Genomic DNA, 19806 nt, shown 5'->3' on the forward strand with positions numbered 1-19806 from the left:
CCATCGTTGTTTCCTTTTTTCCCCCTCTTTATCCTTTCGTGGTTTGTTTGTTCAAGTCCTCTATAGTTGTTTGAGAAAAAGTTCAGTTCTCTCTTTCTGAAAGGATTTTAACATCTCCGTTTGGTTGAGCTGCAGAAAAGGGAAGAAAGCAAGGGAAGCAGTTGCCCCTTCATCTGTTCTCAGGGAAATGTGACAGCATTTACCAAAATGGCCCTCCCCAGAAGTATGGGAGGGATTGTGGGAAAGAGTTTGGGGATTCCCACACAAACCAACCCACCACTTGATGGAAATATGCAGGAACCTGGGGAAAAGAGGTTGAAATGTTTTTTAAGTCCAGAACAACAAGATAACATTTGGAAGCGGTTCAGGCAGATGGTCCCTAATTCACTGAATTATAAGAAGGAGGAGAAGGTGCAGCCAATCAGACTTGCAAGATTCTCTTATTATTATAGCCAATCTCAATAAAAATAGTTTTAGCCTTCTTGTGGAGTTGATTTCCTGGTCTGGTCTACCTAGTGGGGCTGACTTTGCCCTCTGTTAACCTGACTGTACAGTCCCTCTTATATCCACTGCAGCTTGCTCTGGAATCACATGGCTGTTGATTGTTGACATTACTGGTATTCCAGCTCTGGGAAACTTTAGCTCCGATGAAATTCCCAACACTAAGGAAAAGAAATCTGAGAAATAAAGACTGGGAAGCAGAAATATCTATCTATCTATCTATCTATCTATCTATCTATCTATCTATCTATCTATCTATCCATCCATCCATCCATCCATCCATCCATCCTCTATCTCCCCTCCCTTTCTCCCTTGGACATGCTTGTAAATTGTGGCAGGATAGACTTTATTTTCCAGATGAAATTCTGTCAAGATGCCCATTTGAATTTCTAAATGAAAATGCTATTTTTAGGCCCATTGTGGTGCTTTCTTCCTGTTTTCTGCTGATTTAACAGCAGTGTTACGTTGCGTGTATTTAGGCTAATACAGGATATCACTGCACAAGGCAATATGAAGACCTCATTTCCTGACCTGTGAATGATAATACAATGGGTTTTGGTCACATCAGTCATTCATGCAGTCTGAGGTGAGGAAAGATCATCATTGGTTCAGCTGGAGTGACAAGCAATGGGGGATGTACCTAACAGCCTACAAGTAAACAGGAATTTGCTATCCACTTTGGAATTCTCAAGAAAAGTCTGTGCCTGATCAGAAGCAGTACAGTGGTAATTGGTGATACGGTCTCAGTGAGAAGAAAGATTTCTATAACTCTGGTGAATGATATGTGAGAATTTGAAATATGAGAATGGATTTGTTCTGTGCACTTGAATATAGATATGGGGTCTTGAATAAAATTAGCCTTTCATGAATGAAAAATAACATCTGGTTCATCATGCTCCACATATCACTTTGCTATTTTGATTATTTATTGTTTATTAAACTGCTCATTCCTGAAGGATCTGCATAGCTAACAATCAAAAGCATCATAAAACAAGAAAATTCCTCTGAAAATTATAAATTAACTAATGGTTTTACTGTCATATACAGTAGAAGCAGAAGAAAAGATACTAAGCCATGTATTCACCATGTTACCTAAAAATCTCAACATGCCTTCCTCCTGGGCTAGATTGAATGAGCAGATCTTAATTGTTTTCCTGGATCTCTGTGGGGAGGGTGTTCCAAAGCATGGAACCAGCTATAGTGAATGGGTGAAAAGGACTGGCAGAGGTCAGTGTTCAGAAACAAAGTGGCATTACTGGTAAACTAGCTCTAGCTAGTTGAGCTCTGTTCTCAATAACTCTATATCCCTTCACAATACTTAATGCCTTGAACCAGAAGTCCACCTTCCTCCTAAATGTGTCATCTCTTGCTGAACACACACTTGTAATCATAATGCCTAGCTTTGACTATCCAGTTGAAGTTATTTTTGAAGAAAAAGAAGCATTGCAAAAAGAATTACAAATACCAATTGCTATTTCTTTTCCAGACGGAGTGTGCAAACTATATCCGAGTTCTTTATCCTTTAAATCGGACTCATCTCTTAGCTTGCGGGACTGGAGCTTTTCATCCCATTTGTGCTCTCATTTATGTGGGACACAGAGGAGAGGTAAGGAGACAACGTGCATCTGAGGCAAACATTATAAGTGCTATAGTGAAGGGTCAGGACCCTTTTCTGTTAGGAGCAATTATGACCTGGGGTGGCAGATGGTGAGTTTTGTCTGATTGAAAAATGTGTCTTTGAATCAGTCTTTCTTTTCAACTGGGAGAGCCAGTTTGGTGTAGCAGCTAAGGTGTGGACTAGAAACCTTAGACAGGCCATGAACTCTAGATCTCTCTTATTCATTGAACCTGGCTGGGTGACTTTGGGTCAGTCATGCTCTCTCAGTCCAACTCACCTCCCAGGAAAGTTTCTGTGGGGAAAACAGGTGGAAGAAGGATGACATATGCTGCCTTGAGTTGTACAAAGTAAAGGTAGGATATAAATGAAATAAAGGAGATGAAGGAAGATTTGATGGTCAGGAAAGAGTTCCTAAGCCCTTCCTTCTCTTGTGGAAAATGGTACTCTCTTATTTTATTCATTATTATACTTATAGCTCCCCCATTGCTATAGAAATAAAGGTGGGCTCCTTGGGGAGGGGGCTTCCCTCATTTATCCTTACAAGTAGTTTGGATTGAGAAGTAATTATTGCCCCAAGGTGTCCCAGTTGAGTGGGGACTTGAACCTGTGTCCTTCCAGTCCCATTCCAGTTTTTCAACTACTACATCACATCAGGTTTGCCCCATCAACTCCCTTGCACTTGTCTTGCCTTCCCTCACCACTTCCAGGGCAGCTGCAAAGAGATCAAAAGCTGCCTGTGGTAACATTATAGCTGGCCTTAATGGAGGTGAAAAGAAATAATTCAATTTCATACCCTCTGGATTGAAATGGATTCACTTTCACTAAGCATTGTTAAGAATAATCACAGTTATCCTGGTTTTCCTGACTCATTAAATCATAGCTACACAAACATGTAAATGAACATAATGATACTGGAGAGGGAAGGAGAGTGCAGGCCTGAGAGGAAGCCAGGATAATTGTTATAAAATACTGAACTCTAATGTGGTGTTACATTCAAAGCGGCTCAGTGTATTAAATGCAGTAAACTATAGTTTTGCAAATAAAAGAAGAAAAAAGACCTCTTTTGGATCAGACAGAGATTTAATCAGACTAGCATCTTGTTTCCCAATTAGTTGACAGATGTCTCTTGAAACCGTACAGAAGACTGGACAAGCCTTTGATATGATCTAACAGAGCTTTTTGTTTTTGGTATATATACAAGTCTATTCATTTAATGCAGGAAGATTGAATGGTGATATTTCCATTTCCAAGAAGAAATAATCAGTGCAGAAAGCAACTAGGTTTGTAGTTCCTCATGTCAATTGTCTTATATCATATTAAATTCAGAAAGGCTGAATTTATGGGCTTATGTTTCTTAAATAGGAAAAAAACTCATTGATTTCTCAGTTCAGTGCACTTAGCCTTCTTGTTTTTCCAGCTTAACATAGCTGCCCTTGTAGAATTTGTCCAACCTTCTAAGCATCCTAAGAAATGAATGTAGGACCTATTAAGCTGTCAAGCTGATCAATGCATTGCTCCATTCATATCTAACTCCTGCTTATACTGCTTTCTGTCTCTGTCTCCTTGCTGCGCTCTTTTTAAAAAACCTAACCAAGCCAAACCCCATTTGCACACTCTACCTGAATATGTTCATTCAATCCTAGGTGTACTTAAATGGAAAAGAGCTGTACAAACAGTGTAAAATGGGGACATATTAAAAAAAGTTGTGAAGTGGCAGGTGAAATTGCAACCGGTATAATGGTCTAGATTACTATTAAGCCACCTGTCTCATGTTTGGAGGACAGCATGAATATTGGCTGTATTTCTCCTTGTAGGCATATATAGATTATCCTGGATGTGAGCTACAAGTACTGTAGCTTCCAAGAATGGATTCCTTTGAAACTGTGAGATCTATTATGGAGCCTACTAAACCCCCTGCTTCCCCTGGGGTTTCTCACATTTTTAAAGAAATCTTTTAAAGTTTAATATGCTGCAAAACAAAACGACAGTCTCCAGCATTGTCTTGATTTTCAGAAATGCTTCTGGACCCCAGATAGGCCCCATAATCTTTTTCTAAAAATAAAAAAGGTGGGTGATTGCCATCTGGGCCTTTGGTCTGTGCACATCTGCTCAGGAACAAGATAAAGATAGTAGAGAACATCTGGTGAGAGAGAGCCTTTACATCCATCTGATAATGTGGTGCTTTGTAACTGATTGTGTTCCCCAAATTAGTCATTTGGTGCTTTGCTAGTGCTCTCCTCCCCAGCCAGGGGCTTCTTGGGGAAGGATGGGTCAAAAAGTCAAAGGGTCAAAAACTTGTGGCTGCCATCTTGATTTTTTTTTTTTAGTTTCTCGTGAACCCCCTTGCTCCTCTTGTCATTTTGCTTAAGTGCCTACAACATGTTCTCATAATGCCCAGGTTTGGGAGCCTCACTGTGGAAAATAACAGTTCTCTTTCTGGAATTGGTACCTGTTGATCCCATTGCTCAACATTCTCACAACCAGGAGGACCAAGTCATTCTATTTGTTTAATATGTATATCTATAATTAACTCAATCTCTTGGAAGGCTTTTGGGCTAGTTCCTGAAACCTTATGGTAGTGTCTGTGTGTGTGTGTACACCCATATATGTGATACACATCTATATATACATAAATTGCAATAACCTTTAGTGTAACAAGGTACTAATAAATGTTTGCATTCTATGAAACTCAGTTAAAATGTCCAGTCTAGTGCTGTGAAGAACTAATAGAAATAAAATCAAAACTAACCAAGAGTTAAAACCAATTAGTAGCCATCCAACCCAGCGGCCTCTCATGAAAAACACCCTGATCAACAGCCAGATATAATATCTGTGGGTGGCATTTCTTGTCCTTTCGTCATTAATCAAGCTGGCCTAAGCAGGAAGGTCGTACAACTTCACCCCGTAACCCCTCTTGGCTCTGGCAATTTCAGAAGCTTTTATGGCCGAGCCTGTGGGAGAAAGGGCCCTTTCAGCACAGCTGTTTATCATGAGCCCTCAGGATGATCAGTTGGACTTCTCACATCATCACACCCCCTGCCCCAATGTTCAGAATGACATCACCCCGGTTTGCCATGCAAAGCAGAAACACAATCCAAGCCTGTGTTGCGCCTGCGAGTTGTACTGAGTGTGGGTGTGTGGAAAGCCTGAATGAAGGGCCCACAATTAGGTGGTCTGAGGAGATTGCTTTGTCCAGCCAAGGCAATGACTCAAGGGGAATGGTCAAAAATTGCAGAAGTAATGTCAGCATTGCAGTTTTCAAAGGAGGCAATTTCATTAAGCGGAGGGATATTTCTTGAAATTGAAAAGGATAAGGCCCTGAGGTTTTAGCACAAAAGATATTTAGCTAAAAGATTTCCTTGTGACGGAATTTGAGACATAAATGGTTCTCTCTCTCTCTCTCTCTCTCTCTCTCTCTCGCTCTCTCTCTCTCTCTCATATAATACTGGAACTAGGGGTCACCCAATGCAGTTGAGTAGAGGAAGATTCAAGACAGGCAAAAGGATGTGCGCACACAGTTCACAGTGGAGTTTATTGCCACGGGATGTGAATGGCACTTTTTTTGGCAATGCTGGGGCTCGTAGCTTGCATTGGCTCTGCTCGCTCTCTCTCTCTCTCTCTCTCTCAGCTCTTCCTCAGCCTCTGCTACAACCTAACTGTGCCAGGAGAGGAATGTAAGCAACTTTCCTAGCAGCCACTATTAATCCTTCTAGTCAGTTTGTAGTCCATTTCACAATCTTTGTTAAAACATCATTGTTGTCATCATCAATAATAACAAACAGTTGCTTGGTTTGATTTTCCTGCTTTTGGAAGCATGTACACCAAATGGTTGCTTCCTCACATCTCCCAGTCTTAGGGCTCAAGAAGGCCTTTGCTCTCTCCTTTCCCCACCCAGCACACAGATGCTCTACTGTGCAGTTGATAACCAGGGTCAAAGTTATTGCTAAACATTCCATTTTGCCAAAATGTCACCTTGCTGTCCTACTGGAATCACAGTGAGCAGAGAGTTTTTAATTTAATAGAAATAGAAGTAATGATGTTATGAACCCATAGATTGATATGTTAGTAAAAACAAGCAGGGGCTCACTGGACACTTCCTTATAAAGAAAGCAGGCAGAAAGTTGAGAGCATTGGGGAGAGACTGGCAGTTGTCAGGGACTAGAATAAAAAGAGAGGAAGGAAAGAAAATGGACATAACAGAGAGGAAAGAAAGAAGGACGGTCAGTAATTGGTGATGTTTGTAAATAATCATTAAGTTCTGAAATATCTCTATAGAGGAACAACTTCTACCCTATTCCATTTTTTCATACAATGTTACTGTATTGTTCAAGAAGAGAGGTAATTTCACTGTAAGAACATATTTATCATTTGAGATGGCAGCAAAGTTTTGCTCTAATAGTATTTATCACTAAAATAAATTTAGAAGAAATTCTGCTACTTCTGACCAAATAAACTCAATTTCATCATTTTTACAAAATGGTAGGTTGCCTCCCACAACAGCTCAGGGTTTTGTGTGTGTGTGTGTGTGTCTGTATGTTTTGCAAGTGGCCATAGAGATGCACAGCACATACAGAAAATGTGATATGGGGAGGGGGGGTGTTTGCATGTACGTTCTTTTGTATGGAGTAGGGCAAGGGGATTTTTGTGGCAGTTTAAGGGGCAGGATACTGTTACATCATAGTATGCTGGGCCAGCAAGCTGGCAGAAATAAAGACAACTGAAGGTTAAGTTTCAAACTGCAAGATATTGGGAATTATAAACAGTGAAATTTGTACGGAATGGAAATACCGTAAGTTATTTCAAGAGTTTAGCATTAGGCATGCCACCTTGAATTTCTGAATGAAAGGTGGGATATATATTTAAGAAACAAATAAATAAGTAGACCTCTATTTTCACTTGTAATTGTATCATTACAATCTAGACTAACCTTCCTTTTCTTCAGTTTTCCAGATGTTTGCAGATTCTGTAAGGTTGGGATTTCTGGAACTTATACTCCTGACCCATCTTTTGTAAGAAGGCTATGTGTGTAAGAAGTTCTGTGGGTCATTGGAGATGTGACAGTGTGACTGGTGGGGCGGGGGGGAGAGGTGAACTTTTCTAAAATGCTCAGAATTCCTAAAGCTTATCTTGTACAGTTTAATTTTTTCCTTACTGTTCTGATCCAATTAATTTTTCCAATTAATTTCGTGAGTTTGTCCATTATTATTTTGAAATGTTGACTGACAAAATTGATAGGAAGACAGTGGGACAGTGTTAATACCTTGTTTGTAACTGATTTTGAAAAAAAGAATATTTTTTATTCCAGTAACACACGCCAGCCAAAATAATTCATAAATATATAAACATTCCAAGATCTATTGACACTGAGAAAGCTACAGGGCTAATAATGTGTTGAATTTTTCTGACATCAGCCTCAGTAACTTGATTTTTGCTTACAGTAAGAACAAAAAGCTGCTGTTACTTCCTCTTGGTGAATCTGTGCTACCATGACAAGGGTTTCCTTACTCATCCTCTGATCTGGGCACCTCATTCTTACCTCATAAACACTTCCACATTTCTTTTGGCTCTGTTAGCCTGGTGTGGACACCTAATTTATTCTTTTTGCCATTTCTCTTCCCAGCATGTGTTCAGCTTGGATCCAACAAGTATAGAAAGTGGCCGGGGCAGATGTCCACATGAGCCTAATCGGGTGTTTGCAAGCACATTTTTTGGTAGGTGCCAAAATAAATTAATCTGAATCCTGTATCCTAATAGCTGCACATGGATACTTACTATTTTATTATTTTATGTTTATATTATTTTTTCCTGCTAACTTAGTCTACATTTAAGACACTAAGCGAAGAAGTGCTGGAAATAATTGAAAAATAGGATTGTCTCACTTCTTCAAGCGTCGACCATTTCTGGCCGGCAACTTTCAGCGTCATTAAGCTGCTGCGCCACCGCGTCCCCTTACTCTGGGTGGCATACAAAACAGAAAAATAACAATAACAATAATGAAAGAAATTTAAAAAGCCCAACAAAATCAAAAACAACACACTACTGAGGCTGGATTCCTCCAAAGCCTTTCTTGAATTCTTATGTAGAATTTGCTGGGCAATTTCTGAATTTGTGATCTCTATAATAGATTTGTGTTCTGTTGTATTCTCTAAGATTACCACTTCAAGTGGACAAATACTGAGACCAATAGGTTTAGAGAGAGGGTGCAACACAGAGTCCCCTTCATGGATCACTGCCTTGTCGTGGTGAAGGGGCTTGCGTAACTCAGTGAAGCCATGAGCTATACCGTGCAGGGCCACCCAAGACGGACAGGTCATGACAGAGAGTTCTGACAAAATGTGGTCCACTGGAGAAGGAAATGGCAACCCACTCCAGTATCCTTGCCAAGAAAACCCCATGGACAATGTTAAAAGGCTAAAAGATATGACGCCGGAAGATGAGCCCCTCAGGTCGCAAGGTGTCCAATATGCTACTGGGGAAGAGCGGAGGGCAATTCCAAGTAGCTCCAGAAAGAGTGAAGCGGCTGGGCCAAAGCCGAAAGGACGTTCAGCTGTGGATGTATCTGGAAGTGAAAAGAAGGTCCGATGCTGTAAAGAACAGTACTGTATAGGTACCTGGAATGTAAGAACTATGAACCAAGGCAAGCTGGATGTGGTCAAACATGAGATGACAAGATTGAACATCGACATCTTGGGAATCAGCGAACTGAAATGGACGGGAATGGGTGAATTTAATTCGGGTGACCATTATATCTACTACTGTGGGCAAGAAACTCTTAGAAGAAATGGAGTTGCACTCATAGTCAATAAGAGAGTGGGAAAGGCAGTAATGGGGTACAACCTCAAAAACGACAGAATGATCTCAGTGCGTATCCAAGGCAAACCATTCAACATCACAGTCATCCAAGTCTATGCCCCAACCACTGATGCTGAAGAAGCTGAAGTTGACCGCTTCTATGAAGACCTACAACACCTTCTAGAACTAGCACCAAAAAAAGATGTCCTTTTCATCATAGGGGATTGGAATGCTAAAGTAGGAAGTCAAGGAGTAATCGGAATAACAGGCAAGTTTGGCCTTGGAGTACAAAATGAAGCAGGGCAAAGGCTAATAGAATTCTGTCAAGAGAACAAGCTAGTCATAGCAAACACTCTTTTCCAACAACACAAGAGACGACTCTACACATGGACATCACCAGATGGTCAATACCAAAACCAGATTGATTATATACTTTGCAGTCAAAGATGGAGAAGCTCTATACAGACAGCAAAAACAAGACCAGGAGCTGACTGTGGCTCAGATCATGAGCTTCTTACTGCAAAATTTAGGCTTAAATTGAAGAATGTAGGGAAAACCACTAGACCACTCAGGTATGACTTAGATCATATTCCTTGTGAGTACACAGTGAAGGTGATGCATAGATTTAGAGGATTAGATTTGGTAGACAGAGTGCCTGAAGAACTATGGACGGAGGTCCGTAACATTGTACAGGAGGCAGCAACTAAAACCATCCCAAAGAAAAAGAAATGCAAGAAAGCAAAATGGCTGTCTGATGAGGCTTTACAAATAGCTGTGGAAAGAAGGAATGTGAAAAGCAAGGGTGAAAGGGAAAGATATAAGGAACTGAATGCAGATTTCCAGAGAATAGCAAGGAGAGATAAGAAGGCCTTCTTAAATGAACAATGCAAAGAAATTGAGGAAAACAATAGAATGGGGAAGACTAGAGATCTCTACAAGAAAATTGGAGATATGAAAGGAACGTTTAGTGCAAAGATGGGCATGATAAAGGACAAAAAAGGCAGGGACCTAACAGAAGCAGAAGAGATTAAGAAGAGGTGGCAAGAATACACAGAAGAACTATACAAGAAAGATCTTAATGTCCCTGATGTCCACGCTGGTGTGATCACTGACCTTGAGCCAGACATCCTAGAGAGTGAAGTCAAGTGGGCCTTAGGAAGCATTGCTAACAACAAAGCTAGTGGAGATGACAGTATTCCAGCTGAGTTATTTAAAATACTAAAAGATGATGGTGTTAAAGTGCTGCACTCAATATGCCAGCAAGTTTGGAAAACGCAACAGTGGCCACGGGATTGGAAAAGGTCAGTTTATGTTCCAATTCCAAAGAAGGGCAACGCCAAAGAATGCTCAAACTATCGCACAATTGCACTCATTTCACATGCTAGCAAGGTTATGCTGAAAATCCTACAAGCTAGGCTTCAGCAATACATGAACCGAGAACTACCGGATGTACAAGCTGGGTTTCGAAGAGGCAGAGGAACTAGAGATCAAATCGCCAACATTCGCTGGATCATGGAGAAAGCACGAGAGTTCCAGAAAAATATCTACTTCTGCTTCATTGACTATGCAAAAGCCTTTGATTGTGTGGATCACAACAAACTGTGGCAAATTCTTAAAGAGATGGGAGTACCAGACCACCTTACCTGTCTCCTGAGAAATCTGTATGCGGGCCAAGAAGCAACAGTTAGAACCGGTCATGGAACAACCGATTGGTTCAAAATAGGGAAAGGTGTACGACAAGGCTGTATACTGTCACCCTGCTTATTTAACCTATATGCAGAGTACATCATGAGAAATGCCAGGCTGGAAGAATCACAAGCCGGAATTAAGATTGCAGGGAGAATCATCAACAACCTCAGATATGCGGACGATACCACCCTAATGGCAGAAAGTGAAGAAGAACTAAAGAGCCTCTTGATGAGGGTGAAAGAGGAGAGTGCAAAAGCTGGCTTGAAACTCAACATTAAAAAAACTAAGATCATGGCATCTGGACCCATCAATTCCTGGCAAATAGAAGGGGTAGAAATGGAAGCAGTAACAGGCTTCATTTATTTGGGCTCCAAGATCATCGCAGACGGAGACTGCAGCCATGAAATTAAAAGACGCTTGCTCCTTGGGAGGAAAGCTATGGATAGATAGCATATTAAAAAGCAGAGACATCACCTTGCCGACAAAGATCCGCATAGTCAAAGCTATGGTTTTTCCAGTAGTAATGTATGGCTGTGAGAGCTGGACCATAAAAAAGGCCGAGCGCCGAAGAATTGATGCCTTTGAACTGTGGTGCTGGAGAAGACTCTTGAGAGTCCCCTGGACTGCTAGGAGGTCAAACCAGTCAATCTTAAAGGAAATCAACCCTGATTGCTCATTGGAAGGATCGATAATGAAGTTCAAGCTCAGATATTTTGGTCACCTAATGCGAAGAGAGATCTCTTTGGAGAAGACCCTGATGCTGGGAAAGATTGAAGGCAAAAGGATAAGAGGACGGCAGAGGATGAGATGGTTAGATAGCATCACTGAAGCAATGAGCATGAAACTGAGCAAACTCAGGGAGGCAGTGAAGGACAGGAAGGCCTGGCGCAATATGGTTCATGGGGTCACGAAGAGTCGGACACGACTTAACGACTAAACAACAACAAGCACCACAGAGTAATCCAGGTAGCAGGAGCCACAGCCAGCATTATTGTGGATGGGGGGAGAAAACAGTTGCTGACTCCGAATGGAACAGAAGACTGCTACCTCTCCCACTCTGGATTTCCTGATTTCTATTTAAATTATTTTTTGGAGCTCAGGGGAATCTGTAAGAAGAACCAGCACTAGGACAAAGATTATTTAACCCAGTGTTTCTCAACCTTGGCAACTTTAAGGCTGGGGAATTCTAGGAGTTAAAATCCACACATCTTAAAGTTGCCAAGGTTGAGAAACACTGGGTTAACCTTTTGAGACTGGTTTGTTGATGAGTCTTAGCTATGGATGTAAGGCCTTCTCCTTTCCAGTATAGCTGCATTCATGTAGAATTTCAGTGTGAATTTGAGGCCACATAATTTAAAAAGGAAAAAGAAAAAAGGAAAAGGTGATAGAGAAAGGAGAGGCAGCTACAAAACTCCATTCATTCTCTCCAGAGACAACTCCTCCCCCTGTGCTTCAATTTTTTTCTTTCCTCATCTCACACACAAATTGTGCTATACATTTCAGTGTTGCCTTTGTTAACGAATTGTCCATGGTAAGAAAAATGATGGGAAAAGTAGTGGGAACAGATGGGAGGATTAAAAATGGTAGATGAAGTCATCTGGACCCCCCTATCAGATCTCATGGGCTGTTGTACAATAAAGCTCTAATCTAGAAACACCCTGAGAATTGATAGAACAGACTTGTCAAGAAAGGATCCCTAGTTCAAACCTGACCTCTGCCATAAATGCACTTGATGGCTTTAGACAAGCCATTCTTTCTCACCTTTAGCCATCTGTGAATGTTATAAGGCAATCAGAATATGTGTGAAGCTCTTTAAATATAACAGGATGCACCTTTATATGTTGATACAATTATTATTAAAGGTGTTAATGGACACAAAACTGTTATACAAACAGCGACTGTTTTTAACTGAACTTATTCCCTAGGTGGAGGCTTGTATACGGGGCTAACAGCCGATTTCTTGGGCAGGGATTCTGTGATCTTCCGGACCATGGGACATCGCTCCTCTCTCCGTACAGAGATGGACCAGAGGCTGCTGAACGGTAGGGAAAAATTGCAACACTTCATTAGGCCAAAAGGCACACAGTGAATGTATAAATCTGCAGTTTTAGAGAAGTGGGAATTGCTTCATTTTAGGCAAACAATGAAGTAGGGGTGTGTTTCATGCATTCTGTGCACTGGATCGTGGAAGGATTTAAAGAGGATTAAACAGAGCTCAGTGCAAAGAGGTAGTCAGAGGAAAAGGGACTGATGAAAACCCATATGATGCACACAGCCATGAATGAAAAAGGGAGTGTTGTCCACGGAAATAAGAATGGGAAAACGAGGTGAGATGGAGGTCGTGATCACTGTAAATTTGTACATGGGAAATAAGGAGGAGGTGGGGAGGTATTTATATAACTAACCCTTTTTAAAATGTATAGCCTTTAATAAGAGGAGCTCCTATTTATTATCTCTCCTGGCAATAACTATTATTAGCTGTGCCAAGACAGAATCTGCCAAGATTTTAATCTTTTAGGACCACCGCCAAGCTACAAACTGCTTCTGGGGATCTTTTTCTTAATCTGTCCAATAATCTTTTACTCAGCTCCCAAATTTGTTGCTGCTTATATGATCCCAGACAATGATGATCGGGACAATGACAAAGTCTACTTCTTCTTCACTGAGAAGGCAGCAGAGTCAGATAGCAAAGGGCATGCCATCTTTAGCCGTGTGGGGAGAATCTGTGTGGTGAGTTTCTAAGATCATTTCTGTGCATAATGATGAACTGGGGGTGGCGAGGGGGGGCAGAATAAGGAGTGGCTCAGGGCTCTTCCAACGTATCCATTGCTTTAGCTAGCACAATGTTAGGGAAGGCCCCTTAGAGAGGCATGCAGGTCTTGAGCTAAAAGTGTGGGGGGGAAAAAACTTGCAGCTCTGGATATCATAGTTTAAAATCTATAGGTCCTGGGGACAGCTTGTCCCCTGTGATGAGGCTGTTTGCTGTTTCTGTGGGCCTTTGGGATTTAGTTTAGGGGAAGCAGTTGAATTAAAGTAGTACTTTAAGATAAAGGACATATGATGGGGTTTTATTTTATTTTTATTGGTGGTCCTGTTGTTTTAGTGGTATGTTGTAATATATTTTGTGGATGTTATTGTGAGCTGCCTAAAAGTCTAGAAGGAGGCAGCATATAAATTAAAGTAATAAATAAATCATAAATAAAGATTAATTAAGTCAGTTGACATCTTTATGCAGCACTGAAATGGATCATTTGGTCTTTGACTAGTGCCTCATTATATTCCATGGGCAAATTTAAAGAGGCATATTAATAGATGCAAGACCACTTTATAACTTAGCCCAAGGGCATACCATTTTGTGATTTATGAGACCACCGGTTACTATGAAAATTGTTAAATAATAGTCTTCAGATGTTTGATAACTTGTTTTCTATTAGATAAATGAGAATAGAAGAATATGATAAATGAAAATATCTTAACGTGTATATTCATTTTATTGATTTATTTAAAGATATGTTTAAAGATGAATCCTCTCCTGGTATCAGTGGCAGAAATGGGGCTGTCCAGATTTCATCTGGGGCTTAAATGGCATTACATACTCTTGTGCAGAAACATCAAATGCTAGAACAAAGTTTGCACCCACAAGGTATAGATGACCAGCTTTCCACACCAGAGGTGATAAATGTTTCAGCTTTGTTTTCACTTTGTATGAGCATATGTGAATTTTCATCTTCCCCACTAAAAATACACCTAAAAATTGATAGTTGGGATTTACAGAGAAGAAATCATCAAATTCAAATCAAGTTAGAGTCCAGTGGGATGGCCACTAAGGAGAGCAGAACAAAAACTTTCCAAGGAAAGGAATTGGCATGCATGATCTACAGCCAAGGGTCCAAAATGAAAATCAAGTAGTAACTGTTGAAGCAATAAACCCTGCTGGTAAACAAGGATTGGCTCTAGGAATTGGCAATGCTACATGTGCACTGAACATGGAAACATTTTAAAAGGTTTCTCTCTGATCATGGAGATCCTGTCTGCCTTAAATTATACAAAACTTGTCCAGCCCACTCAGAAACATGGAGAGGCTAAATAAATTTGCTGAAGAATTTGAGGAAGATGCTATCACTGTGTATGTATTCTTCTGAGTGGTGATCAACTAGGTATTTAGGGACTGTTTCAGTCTAAGTGAAATAGTCAGTGTTGGATATATTGCTGAATCCAAATCCAAATCCAAATTAAAAGGCCTATGGGAGCCAATGCTGTTCTCATGTTATATTTCTTTTTCTACTGTTGGGACACCTGTGCTTACATAAACTCCCTCTCATCTAAAGTGCTCTACATCCCAAAAGGTTACTCAGCGTTTTATGCAAGGGGTACAAAGCAGTCGCTCTCATATGATGAAAATGAAAGGAAGTTGCATAAGTTGATACGTACTGTATTTTTCCGTTAATAAGACGCCCCAACGTATAAGAAAACCCCGACTTTTCCAACCCAAAATTAAGAAATCAATATTTTAAAGATAAAGCAGAACACATTTTTATTTAGTAATTAGATAACATTTACATGATACACTCAGTGGGAGGAGGTCCAAACTGTCTCTCTGCAGCTCTGTTTCCATGCTCTTTTGCATAACTGATTACATTCAGTTTGAATTTTGCAGAGTAAGACATTCGCTTATTTATTTTTTTATTTTCCGACATCTTTATGGGCTCAGAATGCTCTGACATTACCGGTCCCTGTCGCGTCTGCGCACTGCCTACACGGTCTCCACCTCCAACAGGATGTGTTCATATTGGTTTGTTCAGCATCAGCTGACATCAGTTACATAGGCTCGTAATTGGAGGAAGCCTGTTTGCAGAGACAAAGTATGGGCAGTTTTGCAACCGCGTGGTTCTCTCCTCGGCTTACTTCCTTGTATAAGATGATCTTCAATTTTTAGTGTAACGATTTTAGGAAAAAGTATCATCTTATACATGGAAAAATACGGTAACTGAAAGGCTCCCTGATGTCTTTGCCACAGTATGCAGCTCTTCAGGGAACTGACTTTTCTCCCTCCCTGTTCTCTTAAAATCCCTGATTGCATTCATACAGTTGCTTATTGTGGTCAGTTTCATGACCGGGTGACATAATATTGTTGGGATTCATAACAGGGTTATTATAACACCCAAAGCTGAAAATGCAGCTTGTTAAAGCTGGAAAATGCTTAGAAACTCATTACCAGAGGTGTTCTTCCATCTACGTTCACTGGCTTCCAGTAATCACCCATCTAAAAAAGCACCATCCCAAAGATCAATAAAAAAAGGGAATGAATGTTTTGAAACAGCGGGGGAGAAAATGTACCTGAAACTCAGGTGAGCCTACTTGGTTCTGGCTCATCTTGAACCAAATCCTGATTTATACTGAACTGGTTTATACTGAAGTCAAGTATAAAGCTCTCCCTTTGCCCCAGTTCCTGATGAAGAGCAGTGCATGGTACAGTGGAGGAATTCTGTTTGGAACATGTTGCAGGTCTCAAGCCCTCCAATCAAGATCTCCTCCTTGGTAGTGCCTGGCTTGTGCAGGCTGCATAAATCTTGCCTGACACAATTGTTTCTTTTTCAGCCAAAGTTATGAACACGGACTTTTCTCTTTCTCATGATTCTCTTTAATGTTTTTTTTAAAAAGGAGGGGAGACTGGTGTGGGTGTATGGGAGGAGGGGAGGATCCTTTAAAACTTTCGAATTCAGTTGTTCTTCCAAATGGAAATGGCCCAATTTTTTGTTCAAGCCCTTTTCAGTTCCACTGTTCTTTCTTCAACTGTTCTCTCCACAGTTTTCCTGTGAGCACTTCCTTCTGGCCAAAAGTTGCACAAAACCATTTGGATGCCAGCTTCAGTTCTGCCTCCTGGGTTTCTCCACATCTTACATGCCTGTAATGTAATGTAATGAAAAACTTGCACTGCAAGGAAACAGGCTAATTGTACAAGTAGAAAAGGTGCTGATCTTAGAAGCTCCTCTTCACTGAACCTCTATAGTATTATATTTGATTATGCTGTTAGAGTAATATGAGAGCCAGTTTGGTGTAGTGGTTAAGGCATCAGGCTAGAAATCAGGAGACCAGGAGTTGTAGTCCCATCTTAGATAGGAAAGCCAACTGGGCGACCCTGGGCCAGTCCCTCTCTCTCAGCCCTAGGAAGCGGGCAATGGCAAACCACTTCCAAAAGCTTGCCAAGAAAACTGCAGGGACTTGTCCAGGCAGTCACCAGGAGTCAACACTGACTTGAAGGCACAGCATAAATAAATAAACAAATTAGAGTAATAGGATGCTAGCAAATCTCTTTAAAGATTCCATTTTGTATTTTATGACCCCTGTCTCATGTGGAAAGCTATAGAAATGACTCTGAGAACGTTGTATCACCAATACATTCCTACCTCTTTCATTTAAAGTTCCCCTTTCTCATTGACCTTTCTTGTGAGAGCACCAATGCATTTACTTTTTAACAGGGATGTGCAGTGCTTCAGATTTGAAGCCAGAAGAGTTCTTTGGAGCTCATGTGGACACATACGTAATACCTGATGTAACTCCTGAAGCTGAACATGTCTTTGCCGGGATTACTGAGCAGCTGTGGGAGGCAAATGCATGATCCCAGGAAATAAGTACAGTTGTTTTAAGGAGTTGCAGATAAATGCTATATGAAGTCCCCCCTCCACTCTCTGAAACACTTTTTTGCCTTTGAATCTGAAGCATTGCTGAACTATCCTTTTTAATGTCACTATAATGGCACTCCCACATCACTGACAATAGAGGGCTAAACTAATGCATCAAAAATGAAATCCTGTACCCTTTTCTGAGCAGTCTCAGCAGGCACACACACACCCCTCTCTCCCAGGCAGTGCCCATTTTAACAATCCTTTCTAACTTCTTTAATTGTCAAGTTTCTCCAACAAGATGTAGAAAGGTTTCCATAGATTTCTGAAGGGGCTGAGATTGGATCTCTTCCACTAAAAATGTTTTGAATTATGTTGACTCAGTCCTCTTCATAAGGTTTCAGGTAGCAGAATTTTTCTTTTAAAAATGAATGTCTAAAGCGCTCCTTTCAGCAGCAGCTCCTTATTAAATCTCTCTTGTTTTTAAACTACTTGTTTGGAATCAGAAGAACTTTTTTACATGCCAGTGTACATGAAACGTTAATATATTTTAATAGCAGGTATCTTAAGATTTTATACACACACACACACACACTAAACTTTTATTTATTTAAAATATTTATATTTGCTCATTTTAAAAAACTCAGAGGGGTTTACAATAAAAATAATCAATTAAAACAATTTACAAAATTTAAAAAGTTAAAACATATATTAAACCATTATACAGTGGTACCTCGGGTTACGAACGCCTCTGTTAACAAACTTTTCGGGTTACAACCAGCTCCGGCCGCAAAAATTTACCTCGGTTTGCGAACTCCGCCTCGGGGTACGAACAGGATACGCGGCCATTTTCCCTCCCGTGACACGGTCCGCGGCCATTTTTCTGCCCCTGACACGTGGTCCGCGGCCATTTTTCTGCCCTTGACACGTGGTCTGCGGCCATTTTCCACCCCTGACACGTGGTCGTAAGGAGGGGGACTCTTCCTCCAAGCAGTAGCCGCCTCCCTATCCTCCACACCAGAATGGATTAACGGTAATTACATTGAACCTTATGGGGAAATTTCCTTCGGGTTGCGACCAATTCGGGGTGCGATCAGAGTCACGGAACGAATTAAGTTCGTAAACCGAGGTTCCACTGTATAATATATGCAGAATAAAAATAATAAGGCAGTAACAAAGAAAAAGCAATATAAGGTGAAAAATTACAGCCGCATTAGCATTAAAAGGCCAGGGAGAATAAAAATGTTTTTGCTTGGCACCAAAAGATAGCAGAGATGGTGCCAGGTGTACCTTACTAGGAAAGGCATTTCAAAGTTGGGAGGCTACAACTGAAAAGGTGAGATCCTACCTACCGTGCTTTAGCTTAGGAGAGTACCTGGAGCAGATCCTCTGCTTCTGAGATGCTATGTGATCAGGACCCAATTATTCATAATCAATAAATCTGGGTTTGCCCAGATAGATTTCAGCGTCTAACCAATCTGGCTGCTTTCAAAAAGCTAAGCAAGGTCAGACCTGGGTTAATACTTGAGTGGGAGACCACCAGGAAAATCTAAAGCTGTAGGGTAGACTAGGAAATAAGAAAAAAAACCGTAGTTCAAGGCAGCGGTGGTCTACTTCCATATTTGTTACCAAAAACACTACATGGACATGTTCTGAATGACATCAGAAGTCAAATTCACTTTGAAAGAGACTTTATATTTATCTGGGTTTGCCTATATCATTAGCCAGTTTCCCCTTCTCATCTTAAAGCTGAGGAATAACTTCCTCAAAATGTTACAAATTAATATTGAGGAAAGGAGGGATATCATCTGGATGTGATATATTTAAAGAAGTATAAGGCTCATCCCTCCAGTGATATAGAGAATTTTTTTATTCATAATCATCAGGAAAAGGAGGGCAGGTACTGAAGACCAAGAGAAAAGGGAAAAGAAAAGAAAATGAACTGTCAGTGAAAATATGTTGTTGTCTAAAAGCTTGATGTGTTTCAGACAAAATCTTTTATCAAGGACATTGCATATGCTGGCTAAAACAGTACTGTTTTATTTGTTTTTATTAAACTATGGATTGCCAAAAGCACAGGGAAACATTCTGCATACTCACAATAAACACATAGTTTGAGAAAAGTAGTGATTTGAATCTCACTCACCAAAAATAGACTTGACTGCACAGAAATTGACCTTCTAGCCCTTTTGAAGGAGACAAGGTAGCTTAGATGGTATGGTGCTCTCCCATTCTTTTGGTAGCTGCTGCCCAAAGCCCCACATTGGATTGCTTACATAACTATTACTTAAATATTAATTTAAAGCATTACTTAATTTACTTTATAATTGTGAGTAGGTGGTGCAGTTCAGTGGTGAAATATATGATAAACGTAGAAAGCACTAGATTCAATTCTGGCATCTCCATTTCTCAGATAGCAGGTAGAGTGGGATGCCTGGTAGAGACCTGAGATAATCACTTGCCCCAGATTTATTTATACAGTGGTACCTCAGGTCACGAATGCTTCTGTTCACGACCAATTCGGGTCACGAACATCACCGTTCGCAAAATTTTGCTTCCGTTCGCGAACTCCGCATCGGGTGA

The 19806-nt window shown here is 40.6% G+C and overlaps 1 protein-coding gene across 1 annotated transcript in view; it reads left to right on the forward strand.

Annotated features, from left to right (window-relative positions):
- Positions 1 to 19806, forward strand: part of SEMA3G (semaphorin 3G) — a 109335-nt gene that overhangs the window by 57894 nt on the left and 31635 nt on the right. The window contains exons 4-7 of the mRNA XM_088134038.1: positions 1988 to 2107; positions 7740 to 7830; positions 12526 to 12642; positions 13188 to 13330. Coding sequence (XP_087990164.1) covers positions 1988 to 2107; positions 7740 to 7830; positions 12526 to 12642; positions 13188 to 13330 — 471 coding nt within the window. The remainder of the gene's footprint in view (positions 1 to 1987; positions 2108 to 7739; positions 7831 to 12525; positions 12643 to 13187; positions 13331 to 19806) is intronic.

The sequence above is a fragment of the Python bivittatus genome, unplaced genomic scaffold, assembly GCF_059951505.1.
Source record: "Python bivittatus isolate LINGU-HERP-01145 unplaced genomic scaffold, Pbiv_v1 ctg000080_np1212, whole genome shotgun sequence".
In the NCBI taxonomy this organism is placed as follows: domain Eukaryota; kingdom Metazoa; phylum Chordata; class Lepidosauria; order Squamata; family Pythonidae; genus Python; species Python bivittatus.